General features: G+C 37.4%; 1 protein-coding gene across 1 annotated transcript; it reads right to left on the bottom strand.

Annotated features, from left to right (window-relative positions):
- Nucleotides 1-104: 104 nt before the first annotated feature.
- Nucleotides 105-2,421, bottom strand: trh (thyrotropin-releasing hormone). The gene is made up of 3 exons (XM_059332281.1): nucleotides 2,320-2,421; nucleotides 1,615-1,822; nucleotides 105-1,157 (listed from the first exon to the last, which is right to left on the bottom strand). Exons 2-3 carry the CDS (start codon nucleotides 1,802-1,804, stop codon nucleotides 544-546), a joined length of 804 nt encoding a protein of 267 aa, XP_059188264.1. The 5' UTR covers nucleotides 1,805-1,822; nucleotides 2,320-2,421; the 3' UTR covers nucleotides 105-543.
- Nucleotides 2,422-13,913: the final 11,492 nt, after the last annotated feature.

Here is a 13,913-nt window from a genome sequence, read left to right as displayed (position 1 = left end):
AAATAATCTTAATCCATGCAATAATATGTAGAAAAATAATCAATGACACATTTTATTTGCTGTGGTATTCATTATATTTTACATAAGTAGAAAAGAATAAAACACAAATCAACCAATGAAGGATTTCTCTCTGCGAAGCTGTAAAGGAGCCAGTTTCATGGATCATGTTGAAGCTGTGTGTCGCCTCACAGAGGCAGCAGCCAGCAGACTGGTGCTTTCATTCCTGGACCTGACCTCAGCACAAGGAGCCTAATTAACGAAATGATACTAAATAACGGGTTAATAAACTTCAACATCACTCTTCTGAAGACCATATTTAGAGCGATATAGTCAGTCTGGAGGACAATTACGCACAAGCTCTCCAAAGAAGCAAACAGCAGGTGAATGTTTCGCGGTGATGGGACAGTTACTGTCTGCCAAAGAAAAACTGTGGCACAAAATATTAACTTATTTTTTCGTTTTTAATAATTCATATGATCGATTCATTTACACATTTATTTGTTTACAATACAGCAGTACACGCACACCAGACTTTAGTTGACCCTACTCTGCCTCCACTAAATCCTCCTCGGGGGCAAACCTTTTCCCCGGGTGCTGTCTCTTCTCCTCGGCGTGGCTCTTGGTAATGTTGTCTAAAAAGTCGAGCAGCAAACTGGTCTTGCTGCAGCTCGTAGGGTCCAATACGTCACAGGGACTGTTTGTGCCGAAATCCGGACTGGAGTTATCCCAAAAGCGTTTTCCGGGGTGCTGACGCTTTTCCAACTCGGCCAGGTCTTCGTCTCCATCCGCGTCCCAGTCCCCATAGTCGTCCTCGTCCTCGGGGCTGCGCTTACCTGGGTGCTGGCGCTTGCTGTGCAGCAGCAGGTAGCGCTTCCCCGGGTGCTGGCGCTTTGAAAGTTCTCCCAGGAGCATCACTGGGGTTTCAGAAACGTATCCGGTCGCGGTGCGCTTCCCCGGGTGCTGCCTTTTGTGGAGCTCCATGAACGAGTGCATTTCGTCTTCGCGCTTTCCCGGGTGCTGTCTCTTTTGAACATCCAGGTACTGCTCCTCCTCGTCTTCTTCTCTCCTCCCCGGATGCTGGCGCTTCTCCAAGTCATCGCTGTATCTCTTACCGGGATGCTGTCGTTTTGTCACCCATTCTATCTGAGATGATCCCTCTGGAGAAAGGAGACATTATTTAGAGGATTTAAAGCAGCCGAGGTCGACTTTAAATATCCCTTTTCTGCATAAATGGCTCTCCTCCTGCTTGGCTTGGCTTGGCCGTGCGTAAATTACGCACAAACGAGTGTAGCTGGTGGTCAGTATTTTCTCGCATCATATTACATTTTAAGAAGATTCTTTGCTGTTTTCATGTTTTAAAACACATTTTCAAACATGATTTATTTCGTATTGTCTTAACTATCTAACCGGAAAGCACCCAAATGTCCGCGGGAAGCTCAAACGGCTCAGAACATGTCGCCAAATGAGTTGGAGTGTTTAACATTAAAAACAAACAAGACAAATAGCCCAGACATCTACATTAGGTTTAACAAATTAAACATTTTTAAGTGAATTTTCCATTAAATGAACCGCTCCTGCGCAACTGGAAAACCTACTAACACACACTTTACGCACCGTTTCTGCCGTCTTCATCCTGGATCTTCTTGAGGATGGAGCGCAGCAGGAGACTCTCTGCCCTCTGGAGGATGATGTCGTCTATGGTCCTCCCGTCCGCCTCGTCCTCAGCGGGGATGCCCTGTCCTCCACACACAGTCAAGTTGCAGACCACGAGAGACGCCAAGATGAGCAGACATGTCGACTTCATGATAATTTAACTGGTCGTCTGATGAAGAAAGAGATTACGGGAAATATATGAGAGATTAGATTGATTGTGGAGGCAAGGTGAACTCTCTAAACAAATGGCTACACTGCAGTAAATATATTTTATTACAATGTTTGATTCAATATCGTGACTTCTTTTGACCCGGATATTTTTTTAAAGACATAGTAGATAAATTGTCCAGTGCAAACTGCAAACTTATTAAAAATCTCTTTAAAGTGTCAGCTTTCCTTTTAATCCTGACCAGTTGTATAATAATTCTTATTAAATACTGAAACGAGTACGTTGGAAACAAATGGAATCATTTCGCTGCAGAAACAACAGAATTTTAAACTTGATTTGCAGAAAGAAAATATAAAACTGAACGTCACATTGTTAAAAACATTTGAATAAAGCATAATAAATGTGACCATCTAACGAAGAAGCAGACCTACAAACAGACTTAACAAACTTAAACTTTTTTTTTTCAAAGTATTTACTGTAAAGTGCGCCAGCCTCACCTGGAGTCTGTCAGCTCTCTCTCCTCTGTTGAGCGCAGTGATGTTTGTTGCTCTCAGCCTCTCGGAGGGAAGGGGACCCGTGGAGGCCAGGTCTGGAGGTCTGGAGGTATGGGCTGAGAACTTCCCGTCTCAGCATTTATACTTTCAGGTCACTGTCGTCATGCCGACGCTGGAGTCATTTTTTCGGGATCCCTCGTCCCCAATGATGTCATCAAGTCGTGCGCAACCGGCTGGTGAAGGATCGCTCTACAGGGGCCGCTGCACGGTCTGTCATGTGGAAAACACATAAAGTTAGACAGCATGCACCACTACACCATATCTGATCTGATCTGATGAATTACTGCGTAAAAACGGTCAATTTTCCGTTTCCTAATCCATTTTCTCTTCAAATAATCTTTTATTTGTATAATTGAATCAATGTTTGATTTGTTCAGGTTTTTTAAAGTCTCCTCACATTGATTCCATCTTGTTGCTGTTTGCCACTCAGACCACATAAATCATTTGAATATCTTAACAAATCTGAAGGTTTCCTGTGGGTGAGCCAGTAAGGGTTGCAGAAATATGATTTTATGTTTTCCATGAATCCCCTAAGGTCACAGGAGTCAGGACGGAGAGCTGAATCCATCTGATTCTTCTGAGCACAAATAATTCACTTTCTGGTCACGATGCAGCAGCTGAATGTTTCAGAGGCGGATCTGAAAGTTTTGCATGCAGTGGGAGCAAAGGATGTTGACTCACTGTTCTGAAGCAACCACACATGCAAAATATAATGACTTCTGAAGCCACTTTTAATGCTTATTAATGCAAATAATGTCTCATTTAGTGATGAAAATAACAAGACATCTAACCAAGTGCTGTATAAGCACAAACTAACACACCTAAACTTGAGTATTTCCATTTTCTGGCACTTCTAGTCCACATTTACCTTCAACTGTCTCACATTTATCTGACAGTTGGAGTTACTGGCTGCTATCTGTCTGTCTGTCTGTCTGTCTGTCTAGATAGTTTTTTATTGGAGTCGCAGTGAGTGAGTTGTTGTGCAGTTTCATGTCGGAACTAAACTAGAAATAAAATGGTTCTTGCACGAAACTGCTCACAAAAAGGCCTGTGGATGATCTCGATCAGGATTTCTGGAAAGAGACAGTTTTTGAGATTTCCAAATGTATTTTTTGGTTCTTTGAGCACCACAATCAATGAGCCTAGTTCCATTTTATCTGAGAGAAGGCAGCATCAGCAACTCACAATCAAACTGAATGATAAACAGAACTACACGTACAAGAAGAAACATGCATTTCTTATTTTGAGGTGAACTGTCCCTTTTTAAACGATTGGTTAAATAAGTGATTAGTCAGTAATAATTTCATGACATTTTGAGGTTTTAGCTCCTTAAATTTGAGAAACAGCTGTTTTTTTCTGGTCCCGCAACCTTTTTTTTTCCCTTTTTCACATAAATCCACATACTTCTGTGATTTGCTGAGGTTTAAAAGTGCAGACTGAGTGAAAGATTTGTCTTTTTCTGTGCAGAGAGAAGTGTCAGTCAGCCTGAGATGGAAGAGGATGAAACCATCAGGACGTCAGGTCAGTGGTGGTTGGTGAGTTCACTTGATTGTTGTCTTCATGACTGATATCGGTCATTAGTTCTGGTGCACGCCAATTTTTTCACACAGTAATAGTTTACAAAAAAGTATAACTTTGTATGTGAATGCAGCTGTCTGGATTCCTGATGAGAGAGGAAGTGGTTTTATTTAAAAACCTAAAGTATCAGACTTCTCAATCCCAATCTCGCTTGTATGAAACTTTTATATATATTATTATATATACACTGTAAAAAATGTTTGTAGAAATTACAGTAAAACACTGTCAAATTATATCAGAAATAGGGCGTGAAATTAAAAATGTAATATCACCGTAGTAGACACTTTTAATTACCGTAAATCAAAGAATAGCACAAAACTTTTACTTTTTTCTGTCATAAACTTTAGAAAACACAGTTTTGCTGTAAAAAATATTAGATTTTTCATTTAAAATGAATGGAGAAATACCATAACGTCACAAGGACATAACTACCCTAAAAATAATAGCAGACCAAAGGACCTAACAAAGGACCTAAAATGACCAAAAGAGTCACAAAACGACCAAAAAAAAGAGACAGAAAACGACCAAAAGAGACACAAAACCATCAAAAAAGACACAAAACGACCAAAAGAGACACAAAACTATCTAAAAAGACACAAAATGACCAAAAAAAAGACAGAAAAGGACCAAAAGAGACATGAAATTATCAAAAAAAGACACAAAATGACCAAAACAATACGTAAAATTATCAAATGAGACACAAAATTACCAAAAAGAGACACAATAGGGATAAAATGGCAAGTGATTTTTCAGTCTAAATGACAGATTTTGCTGATATTTACATTTAAATTTACAGTAGAAAACCCACTCACTGTATTTTTTACGGTAAAGTTCTGGCAACCACAGCTGCCGGTATTTTACCGTAAATTAAACAGAATATTTTTTACAGTGTATATATAGAGTCAAATCCCTCCACCGTCTGGAGGAACTCCCACTCAGTCAGTGGTGAAGCTCACTGTGAATTGAACTGACCATGTAATGCTGTAATTATTTCCCCTCAATGTGCTGTCATGTCCAATACTTCAAGTGCTTTCTAGTCTCCAGCAGAAACCTGCAGTCAGTAATATCAATATAAATCAATATAATCATTAGATAGAGTGTGCTAAATGAAAGAGTTTTATTGGATAGTGTCATAAACCTTCAGCTCATCTTTAGCTGTGAGATGATATATCTTATTTTCTTTTGTGAAAGGAAAAAAAACAGACTCTCTTTAACATTCTCATTGATGCTCAAAAGGTGGTGTTGATCTGATTATTAATATTTTAAACATTTTTCATTTGAAGGGTTTTTGTTGAACCAGAAGAGTCTCTTTCCTTCGTTAAACTCAGTTAAAATGTCTGTCTGTGATCTCCTTCTGCACTGCATTGCTTAACCCATAGGAACCTATGGTGACACGGTGTCGCAAACATTTTAAATGTTCCAGTAATGTTCATGTATGTTTTCTCAAGTACATTAGTGTGTTTTTTAGTGTTCTACAGCTGCAGTAGCTTGTTGAGAAGCCGTCCAATAAGGCAGTAGTTCTCAACCTTTTTGAGTCGCGACCCCCAATTTAACATGCATGTTGTCCGTGACCCCCCCTCACTGAACACAATCTCACACGCACAGTTCAGATCACCCAAAAAAGAAACAAAATTACCCAAAAAAGAAACAAAATGACCAAAAAAAGGAACAAAATGACCAAAAAAGACACAAATTGACCACAAAATGATCAAAAAAGACACAAAATGACCAGAAAAGACACAAAATGACCCAAAAAAGAAACAAAATTACCAAAAAAAGAGACAAAATGACCAAAAAAAGACACAAAATGACCAAAAAAAAAGACATTAAATGACCAAAAAGACTAAAACACATTAACACATGAACACTTTAACACAGTGGAGACAGAGCTGACTTCCTAAATGATTTGGCGACCCCCAGAAATCATCTCGCGACCCCAATTGGGGTCCCGACCCCAAGGTTGAGAATAGCTGCATTAAGGCAGTGTTATTTATATTTATTTATTCTCGATTTATTATTATTTTGTTACTTAAAAACAAATCTGAAATGGAATTTGTTGTCCAACGTCACTATTAAAGTCACAATTTTGATATATGTGGTGGAAATGGAAAGAAAAAGGCAAATTTGTGTTTCTGTAAGCAGAAAATGTGTCTAGTTTATTCATTTAAAAATAAGATATATCATAAGGTCCACATGGTTTATGGTATATCCCCCATAATTTTCCTTTTGAAGGATTTCTGGCTCTGGGTTCTTCTGGGTTAAGATGTATGCAGAAACTGAAAGCGGCACAATTAAGACATATGTGATCTGTATGGGGAACCATCTTCTTCATGTATGTCTTCCTTCCTATTAGGCGTTATGTGTGTAACGACATGCCCACAGGAACCAATTAATGGCCCGAGAGAATGTATGTATGTAGGATTTAAAGCAGTTTAAAGGCCAGCACGAGCTGAGAGAAAGTCTTTTGAATGTGTTGTGTGAACGTCATGATACTGAAGACGCAGAACAATAAAACAGAAGGAATAATTGCTGCAGGTGTAGCAGCGTTTAGGTTGCAACTTTTTTTTTTCTTCCTCCTCCTTTATCACTGTACTGTAAGGCCGTGATTAAAATGCGTCCTCCTTTCCCTTGATTAATTCTCACTCATCCTGCACAGAAAAAAAGAAAAGAAGGCCGCTATCAGAGCCTTTCAGAGCTGGAAATCATAACAATTAGTATTCCGGTCAGGATTACCTCGTGTACTGAGGAAGAGGACAGGTTAAGTATACACCCTGTGCGGTGTGAGAAAATAATAAGACTCATTAGCCTCCGTCCTCTGTTTACTCCTGCTGCTGTTAATTATATATCTTTCTAAAGTCTTTGTGAACTTCTTCAGTGTGTGAAGGAAGTTTCTGGCGACATGTCATCCTGGATGTGCAGCCAGATTAATGCTGCACACATCACAAAGCCAGATTAGTGGTTGAGCAACTCTCTTTGGATTTAAATGTGTTTTTTAAAGTGTCAAGAAGGTGGTTTTCTCTGCTGCACAGCTACAAGAAAAGTTTTTATGATTTTAAAAAGAATTGCACTAGAATTCGTAGGTATTCTACTAAAGTTTGTCATGTTAAAGCCACATAGGCAGTAGTGGAATGTACATTTACTAAGTACTGTACTGTAAAAAATGTCTGTAGATTTTACGGTGAAAAATTATTAAACCATGACAGTAAAAGACCGTAAAATGATAAATGGGTTAATTCAGTTTTAGTAACAATTAAATACTGTAAATGTATATATCAGCCAGAACAGTATTTTTACAGGTTTTAAATTAAAAAAACAAACATTACTCTATTACTGTAAAATACATTGGCACCGTGTTTGTAACAAAAAGCATCACTGTAATTTTTGCATTTATTTTTTGTAAAAATACTTTTTCTCACTGTTAAATGTACTAAACACCATATCTCTAACAGAAATATACTGTAATATTTAATGGTAAAATCTTTAATTTATGCAGCATTTATAAAGTATTTTCTTGTCAATTATATGTCAAATCTTTTGATGGAAAAACCTTTTATTTATACGGTAAAAAATGTAATAAATGCAATCTTAAACGTGAAATCAACAGTGTCAATATCTTTTTACCGTAATATTAGAAAAAAGTTGCACCGTATTTATTACGGTAAAGTTCTGGCAACCACAGCTGCTGGTTTTTTACCGTAGAAACAACGTTTTTTTTTTACAGTGACAATTTTGAGATACTTTACTTGAGTATTTTCATTGTATCTAATGTTATACTTCTACTCCGTTACATTTAGCTGCCAGTTTTAGTTACTTTTCATGATCAATTTTGATTCAATTAAACCTCAGAACAGTATATTTAGTGGGGCAGTGCTGCATAATGAGTACTTTTACTTTTGATACTTTGAAAACATTTTGATGCTGATATTTTTGTACTTTTGCTAAAGTAAGTTTTGAATGCAGGACTTTTTCTTGCAGTGCAGTAATTCTGAAATTTAGTATTTATTTCCACCTCTGCACATACACTGTAAAAAATGTTTGCATAAATAACAGTAAAACTCTGTCAAATTCATCAGAAATAGGGCATAAAATTAAAAATTGTATATCACCGTATTAGACACTTTGAATTACCGTAAATCAAAGAATAGCACAAAACTTTTACTTTTTTCTGTCATAAACTGTAGGAAACACACAGTTTTGCTGTAAAAATATAACGTTTTCATGCAAAATATATGGAGAAATACCATGATGTGTGAATGAATGACACAATTACCCTAAAAATAACGGGACTACTCAGTCTAAATGACGTTTTTGCTACTCACTGTATTTTTTACGGTGAAGTTCTGGCAACTGAAGCTGCCGGTATTTTACCGTAAATTAAACAGATTATTCTTTACAGTGTAGATCACCTTTGGAGAGGAGGTGGATGGCACACCTGAACCCACGATTTTCAACCACACTGTAAAAAATTGTTTGTAGAAATAACAGTAAAATTCTGTCAAATACATCAGAAATGGGGCGTAAAATTAAAAATTGTACATCACCGTATTAGACACTTTTAATTACCGTAAATCAAAGAAGAGCACAGAACTTTTACTTTTTTCTGTCATAAACTTGAAGAAACACACAGTTTCGCTGTAAAAAATATAACATTTTCATGCAATTTTAATTAATTGATCAATGTCCTGATGAAAAATAATTAATTTCAATGCAAATTTATGGAGAAATACCATGATGTGGGAATGAATGACACAATTACCCTAAAAATAACAGGATTATTCAGACTAAATGATAGTTTTTGCTGATATTTACATTTAAATTGAGAACAGAAAATCCACTCACTGTATTTTTTACGGTGAAGTTCTGGCAACCACAGCTGCCGGTCATTTTACCGTAAATTAAACAGATTATTTTTTACAGTGCAGGAGACACCTGAGTCCCGTTGTTGGAGGTTCTGTCCAGCAGCTGTTAACGAGGTATAAAATGAGGCTTGCTGGACTCTCAGAGATAAAGTGGGAGTTAAGGAGCTCTGGTGGAGCAGCTTCTCCTTCAAGTTAGAGGAGACAGCTGAGGATCTGGTCCAGATGCCTCCTGGTGACTTCCTGTTAGAGGTGCTTCAGGCACGTCCAGCTGGTAAGAGGCCCCGGGGCGGACCAGAACAAACGCTAGAGGGACTGTGAGTCCCGGAGACGTTACTGGGGAGAGGGACACAAGCATCACTTGTCATGATTCGGAGGATTTCACATGAATCACGCCGCAAAAGTTTTTGTTAGTAATACTGTGACAATAGACTTTGTCTTTGCCTTAGATCAAACTAATAACCAGAGTTTTAGATCAACCTGGTCTCACAGGAATCCGTGAAATAGCCACGGAATCGCTCAAATTTCCGTGAAACTGACACAAAATGACAAAAAAAGACACAAATTGACTAAAAAAAGACACAAAATGACTAAGAGAAAACAAAATGACCAAAAAGACACAAAATGACGCTTAACTCAAAATCCGTGGAATAGCCACGGAATCACTCAAATTTCCGTGAAACTGACACGGATTTGGCTACAATGCAAGTTAATGCCAGTCATATCCCGTGGCTATTCCATGATATTTCCAAAGTGATTATGTCCAAGTCACGTGACTTTCAAGGTCCCGCGTCAGAACATAAAATATCATGCTAGACATGTGATCAACTCATTTTTAGTGCAGAAAAAAAAGTCAATTTTTTTTTCACTAAAAATGAGAGAACTGTCCGCCATGTTTTTTGTTCTGACCGCCGGGACCTTGAAAGTCACGTGACTTGGAACAAACCAATAGGAACAAATATCCATGGAATAGCCACGGGATATGACTGGCATTAACTTGCATTGTAGCCAAATCCGTGTCAGTTTCACGGAAATTTGAGTGATTCCGTGGCTATTCCACGGATTCCTGTGAGACCAGGTTCTTTTAGATAGATGTCTCAATCCATTTGTTGCACAAAGTGAAATGTTTTTTTATTTTTTATTATAAAGGTGCGATACAGTTACTGTGAAAGTATCATATTGCTGAATCCACAGAGAAATCCACACAGCCTGTACTGTCTCTTTAAAAGAGCCATATGGACTTCAGTGAGGTTGTGATATCACAGCTATACTATGTGTAGTGTTCCATTCATTGCCTGGCTGAAATAATGCTGCAGAGACACTGAGTTGCAGATACAGAAAACCTGGAAACAATCAAATTAGACAGGGCTTTTTCTGGAGGGGGGGCTTTAAGAGAGACAGAAGCTAAAATGGAGCATTTGAGACAAATAGTTAATACTATATACTAATACTGTAAATTCACACACAGTTTGATAAGCATTAAATCATGTGTAATCTTCTTGTAGAAACCCAAAATACAAGGATGAACCTGAAAATGAGCTTATGTCCCCTTTAAGTAGGATACATTTGCCATAAATTTTGGGTAAATTAGGACTTTTTTTAAACTAAAAAACATGGCAGACCGAGCGACTGCATCACACTGTTGTGAAATCCAGAGTTACCAGAGCCAGATGTGTTTCAGGATTAAAGATGTTCACCTCAGTGGAGCACAGTGACTAAGTGTAACTAGCTTCATGATAGCATCCCGTTGCTTGACTCCCCAGCGTGCAGCTCATGAGACGGAAACATTTTCCTGGGTATCTGGATGCTTAACCCATTGACGCCGGGAAAGCATTACCACATTTCTACCATTAAAACCGGGAGCGCTGTTGCGTCACTCTACCATTTAGGCCGGGACAGCGGATACGTCATTTTGTAGTATTTGTATTTTTTTCACCTATTTTCGGTCTCTTGGCCAATGAAATGCATCAGAACATGATCAGAATACATGCGGGAGTGTCGCAATGCATCATGGGACTTTTTCAGAACTTATAAATCATGGAGGAAGACGACTATAGCGGAGGCATATCTATATATCTATATATCTATATATCTATATATATATATATATATATATATATGAGCGGAGGAGCTCAGCAGGAAGAGACGGAAGAGATCTGATGAAAACAGCACCGATGATTTTATTGCTGATCCGACTTTGAACCCTCGGAACCAATCGACCGGCATTTATGGATGAGGAATATGTTTTTAGACGACATATTTACACCGAAGAACAGACAGATTTGTGGCCATCTGGAGATAATAATAATATTATTAATGAGATATTAATATTAATAATAATAATAATAGGCTAATTGATTGTGATGATGATATAAGAAATCATGACTGTTTATGTCTTATATTACTTTATACGTCGTTGAGTACCCTGAAAAGTGCAATATATAAAATGTATTATTATTATTTATTATTATTATTATGATATTTTTTTTTTTATTACAGTAGGCTAATGAGAACTATGTCTTGTTCTTCCAGTGGTCATATCATGTTAGCATCTTTCTAATGGGCATGTATTAGTATTATGCATAGGATTTTTTATTCAGTCAAATGTAACATTTGCTGAGTTTGTTGATTTATTAAAAAACTTTATTGAAGGTTTGGACAAATAAATTCAACTTTGTATGAAAGCCACGGGTATAAGCTCTCAAATACTTTTTGAATTTCATTTTTATCTGCTACAGAGGCTGAAAAATCTATTATTTAGTAGGTGTTGAATTTCCAGAAAAACTTCAGGTTTTAGGGGGTCATTTGAAAATCGCCCAGAGGTTTTACAGGCATTTTTTTCCAGGCGCTTTAGGCCTTAATGGGGTAATGACCCCTGCAGCCTTCAGTGTAATCTTCTCTCTTTAAGCACTGGGAAGTCATGTCTGTGGCCAGGAAATGCTTTCTAAGAAGAAGAAAAACAGAATAATACCACCATGAACACACACATCATCACTGACCTGGAGACATTTGACTGCAGATTTACAGATAACATTGAAGGAAACTACTTCCAATGCAGCAACAACATTAAAACAAAGAATTTGCTTTTTTGCATCCTTGTTAAGTCTGACTTCAGACAAACTTTTTACATTCACATTTACAGTCACAAGAAAAGGAAGTGAATAACCAGCACTATTCATGTTTATTGATTTGTTCAATTAAAACTAAAATATTACAATTGATTGTGTGGTATGAGGTTAAGCACATTGTGTTTGTCTATAGTTGAGATGCAGATCAGATATATATATATATATATTATAACAAATGCATGCAGAAAACTAGGTCATTTCAAAGGGTTCACACTGAATTAACCTAATAATCTCATCATTCATATTCACCCTTAATTTCACCTGGCAGTTAATATCCCAGTTTAGGAATCCACATTTGGTTTGGTTGGCACTGAAGCAGAAAAAAGAAGATTTTTTTAGGTTTATTTTTATTCCTTTTGGGAAAAAAAATAATGCAAGTATCAAAGAAAGACAGACGTAATCATCTAACTGTGGACCTCATCTCGTCTCATTTAGCCTTTTTTCTTCACTATTTTCATTATAAAAACAAGGAACATTTCAAACACTGTATGAACACTGAGCTCCAGTCACAATTAACATTAACCCATAAGAACCCAGAGCCAGTTCTCCTTAAAGGAAGTGTTCTATAAGTGGACCACATAGAACACATTTCTGATGTTTTAAGAATAAAAATACTACCCCTAAATGTCAAAAATCTGTGATGAGACATAAACGTTACAATGGGCGTTTATGGTATTTATGTTTATGATATTTTTTGTTTTAAAATAGAGAAAAACTAGACACATTTTCTGCTTACAGAGACACAAGTTTTCCTTTTTATTTTGCATCTCCATAACATTTATCAAAATTGTGACTTTAATTTGTTCAGGAAATCTGGTCAGAACAAGTTAAATGCAACACAGGACAAACTATTAATGGATTAGAATTGTTAAATTGGTTTAAACTTAGCCTAGTAACAAAAAATAAGCTTTTTAAAATTAGCTACTTTTACACATTTCTGTTTCCAGTCACACAGTTTACATCTCTTAGGGACTTAATGAGTTAATGTGAAGCATAAAGCTGAATATGGGAGATTCTAGAAGATTTAAAGTGTTTGTTACACGCGTGTCACCATAGGTTCTTATGGGTTAAAACTGAAAATGATCTCTTATGCTGTCAAATTGAGAAATCTAAAATGGACTGGACTAATAAAGAAACAAAATGAATTTTAAAAAATAACTTTAAATAGGCTGAAAAACACTTTGTAGAGCTGAAGAGAAGTGCAGAGTGCTGGTATTAGAAAGTAGGGAACGATGCTTCTTACAGCTCTAAAGTCACATAAAGACACGTCCTCGCATGACTTACTGCTTAATAATTCTCCAGTATTCCTTTCAGCGCTTCATGTAATGTGTGTTTTAGTTGCAAAAAAACAGATGAGTTCAGCAAAGCAGAGTTATTAAAGAAAAGTATTCTCAGTAAGTTCAGCAAAGCAAACAGAGTTGAGACAGCAGAGCTGCAACACCTCCGAGTCCAGAGACACTAACAGGTGAAAGAGTCAGAGTGACAGGACGTGAGGAGGCTGGTAGGAGGCGTTGAGCAGGAGACGGACAGGATGGAGGCAGACACCGGAAAACGAAGCAACACAAACAAATAAATAAACAAACGGGAGAGAGAATGCGTGATAACCCTGTCCCCATAAAGTGACACAGGCCTGACAGGGTCACTGTGGCAGGGAGTGAGTGGCAGCTTACAGGGAGACGGCTGCAGGCAGGCGTGTGTGTGTGTGTGTGTGTGTGTGTGTGTGTGAGGGTGTTCTTGTACTTCCTACATAGTGAGGACCAGAACACGTTTTTAACCAACAGAGTGAGGACATTTTTGCAAAGTGAGGACATTTCGGCCGGTCCTCACTTCTTTTTTATATTTCAGACTTTGTTTTAAGGGTTAAAGGTTACATGATAATGATAATTAACTGAAACTGTATTGTGTGGTTACTAAACTAACTAAAATTATAGTGAAAATGTCCTTCGTTTTCTTCTTTGTCAACAAAGGAAATAAA

The sequence above is a fragment of the Centropristis striata genome, chromosome 5, assembly GCF_030273125.1.
Source record: "Centropristis striata isolate RG_2023a ecotype Rhode Island chromosome 5, C.striata_1.0, whole genome shotgun sequence".
Taxonomy (NCBI): domain Eukaryota; kingdom Metazoa; phylum Chordata; class Actinopteri; order Perciformes; family Serranidae; genus Centropristis; species Centropristis striata.
The sequence above is the reverse complement of the archived record's forward strand: the minus strand, read 5'-3'. Positions and strand labels throughout refer to the sequence as shown.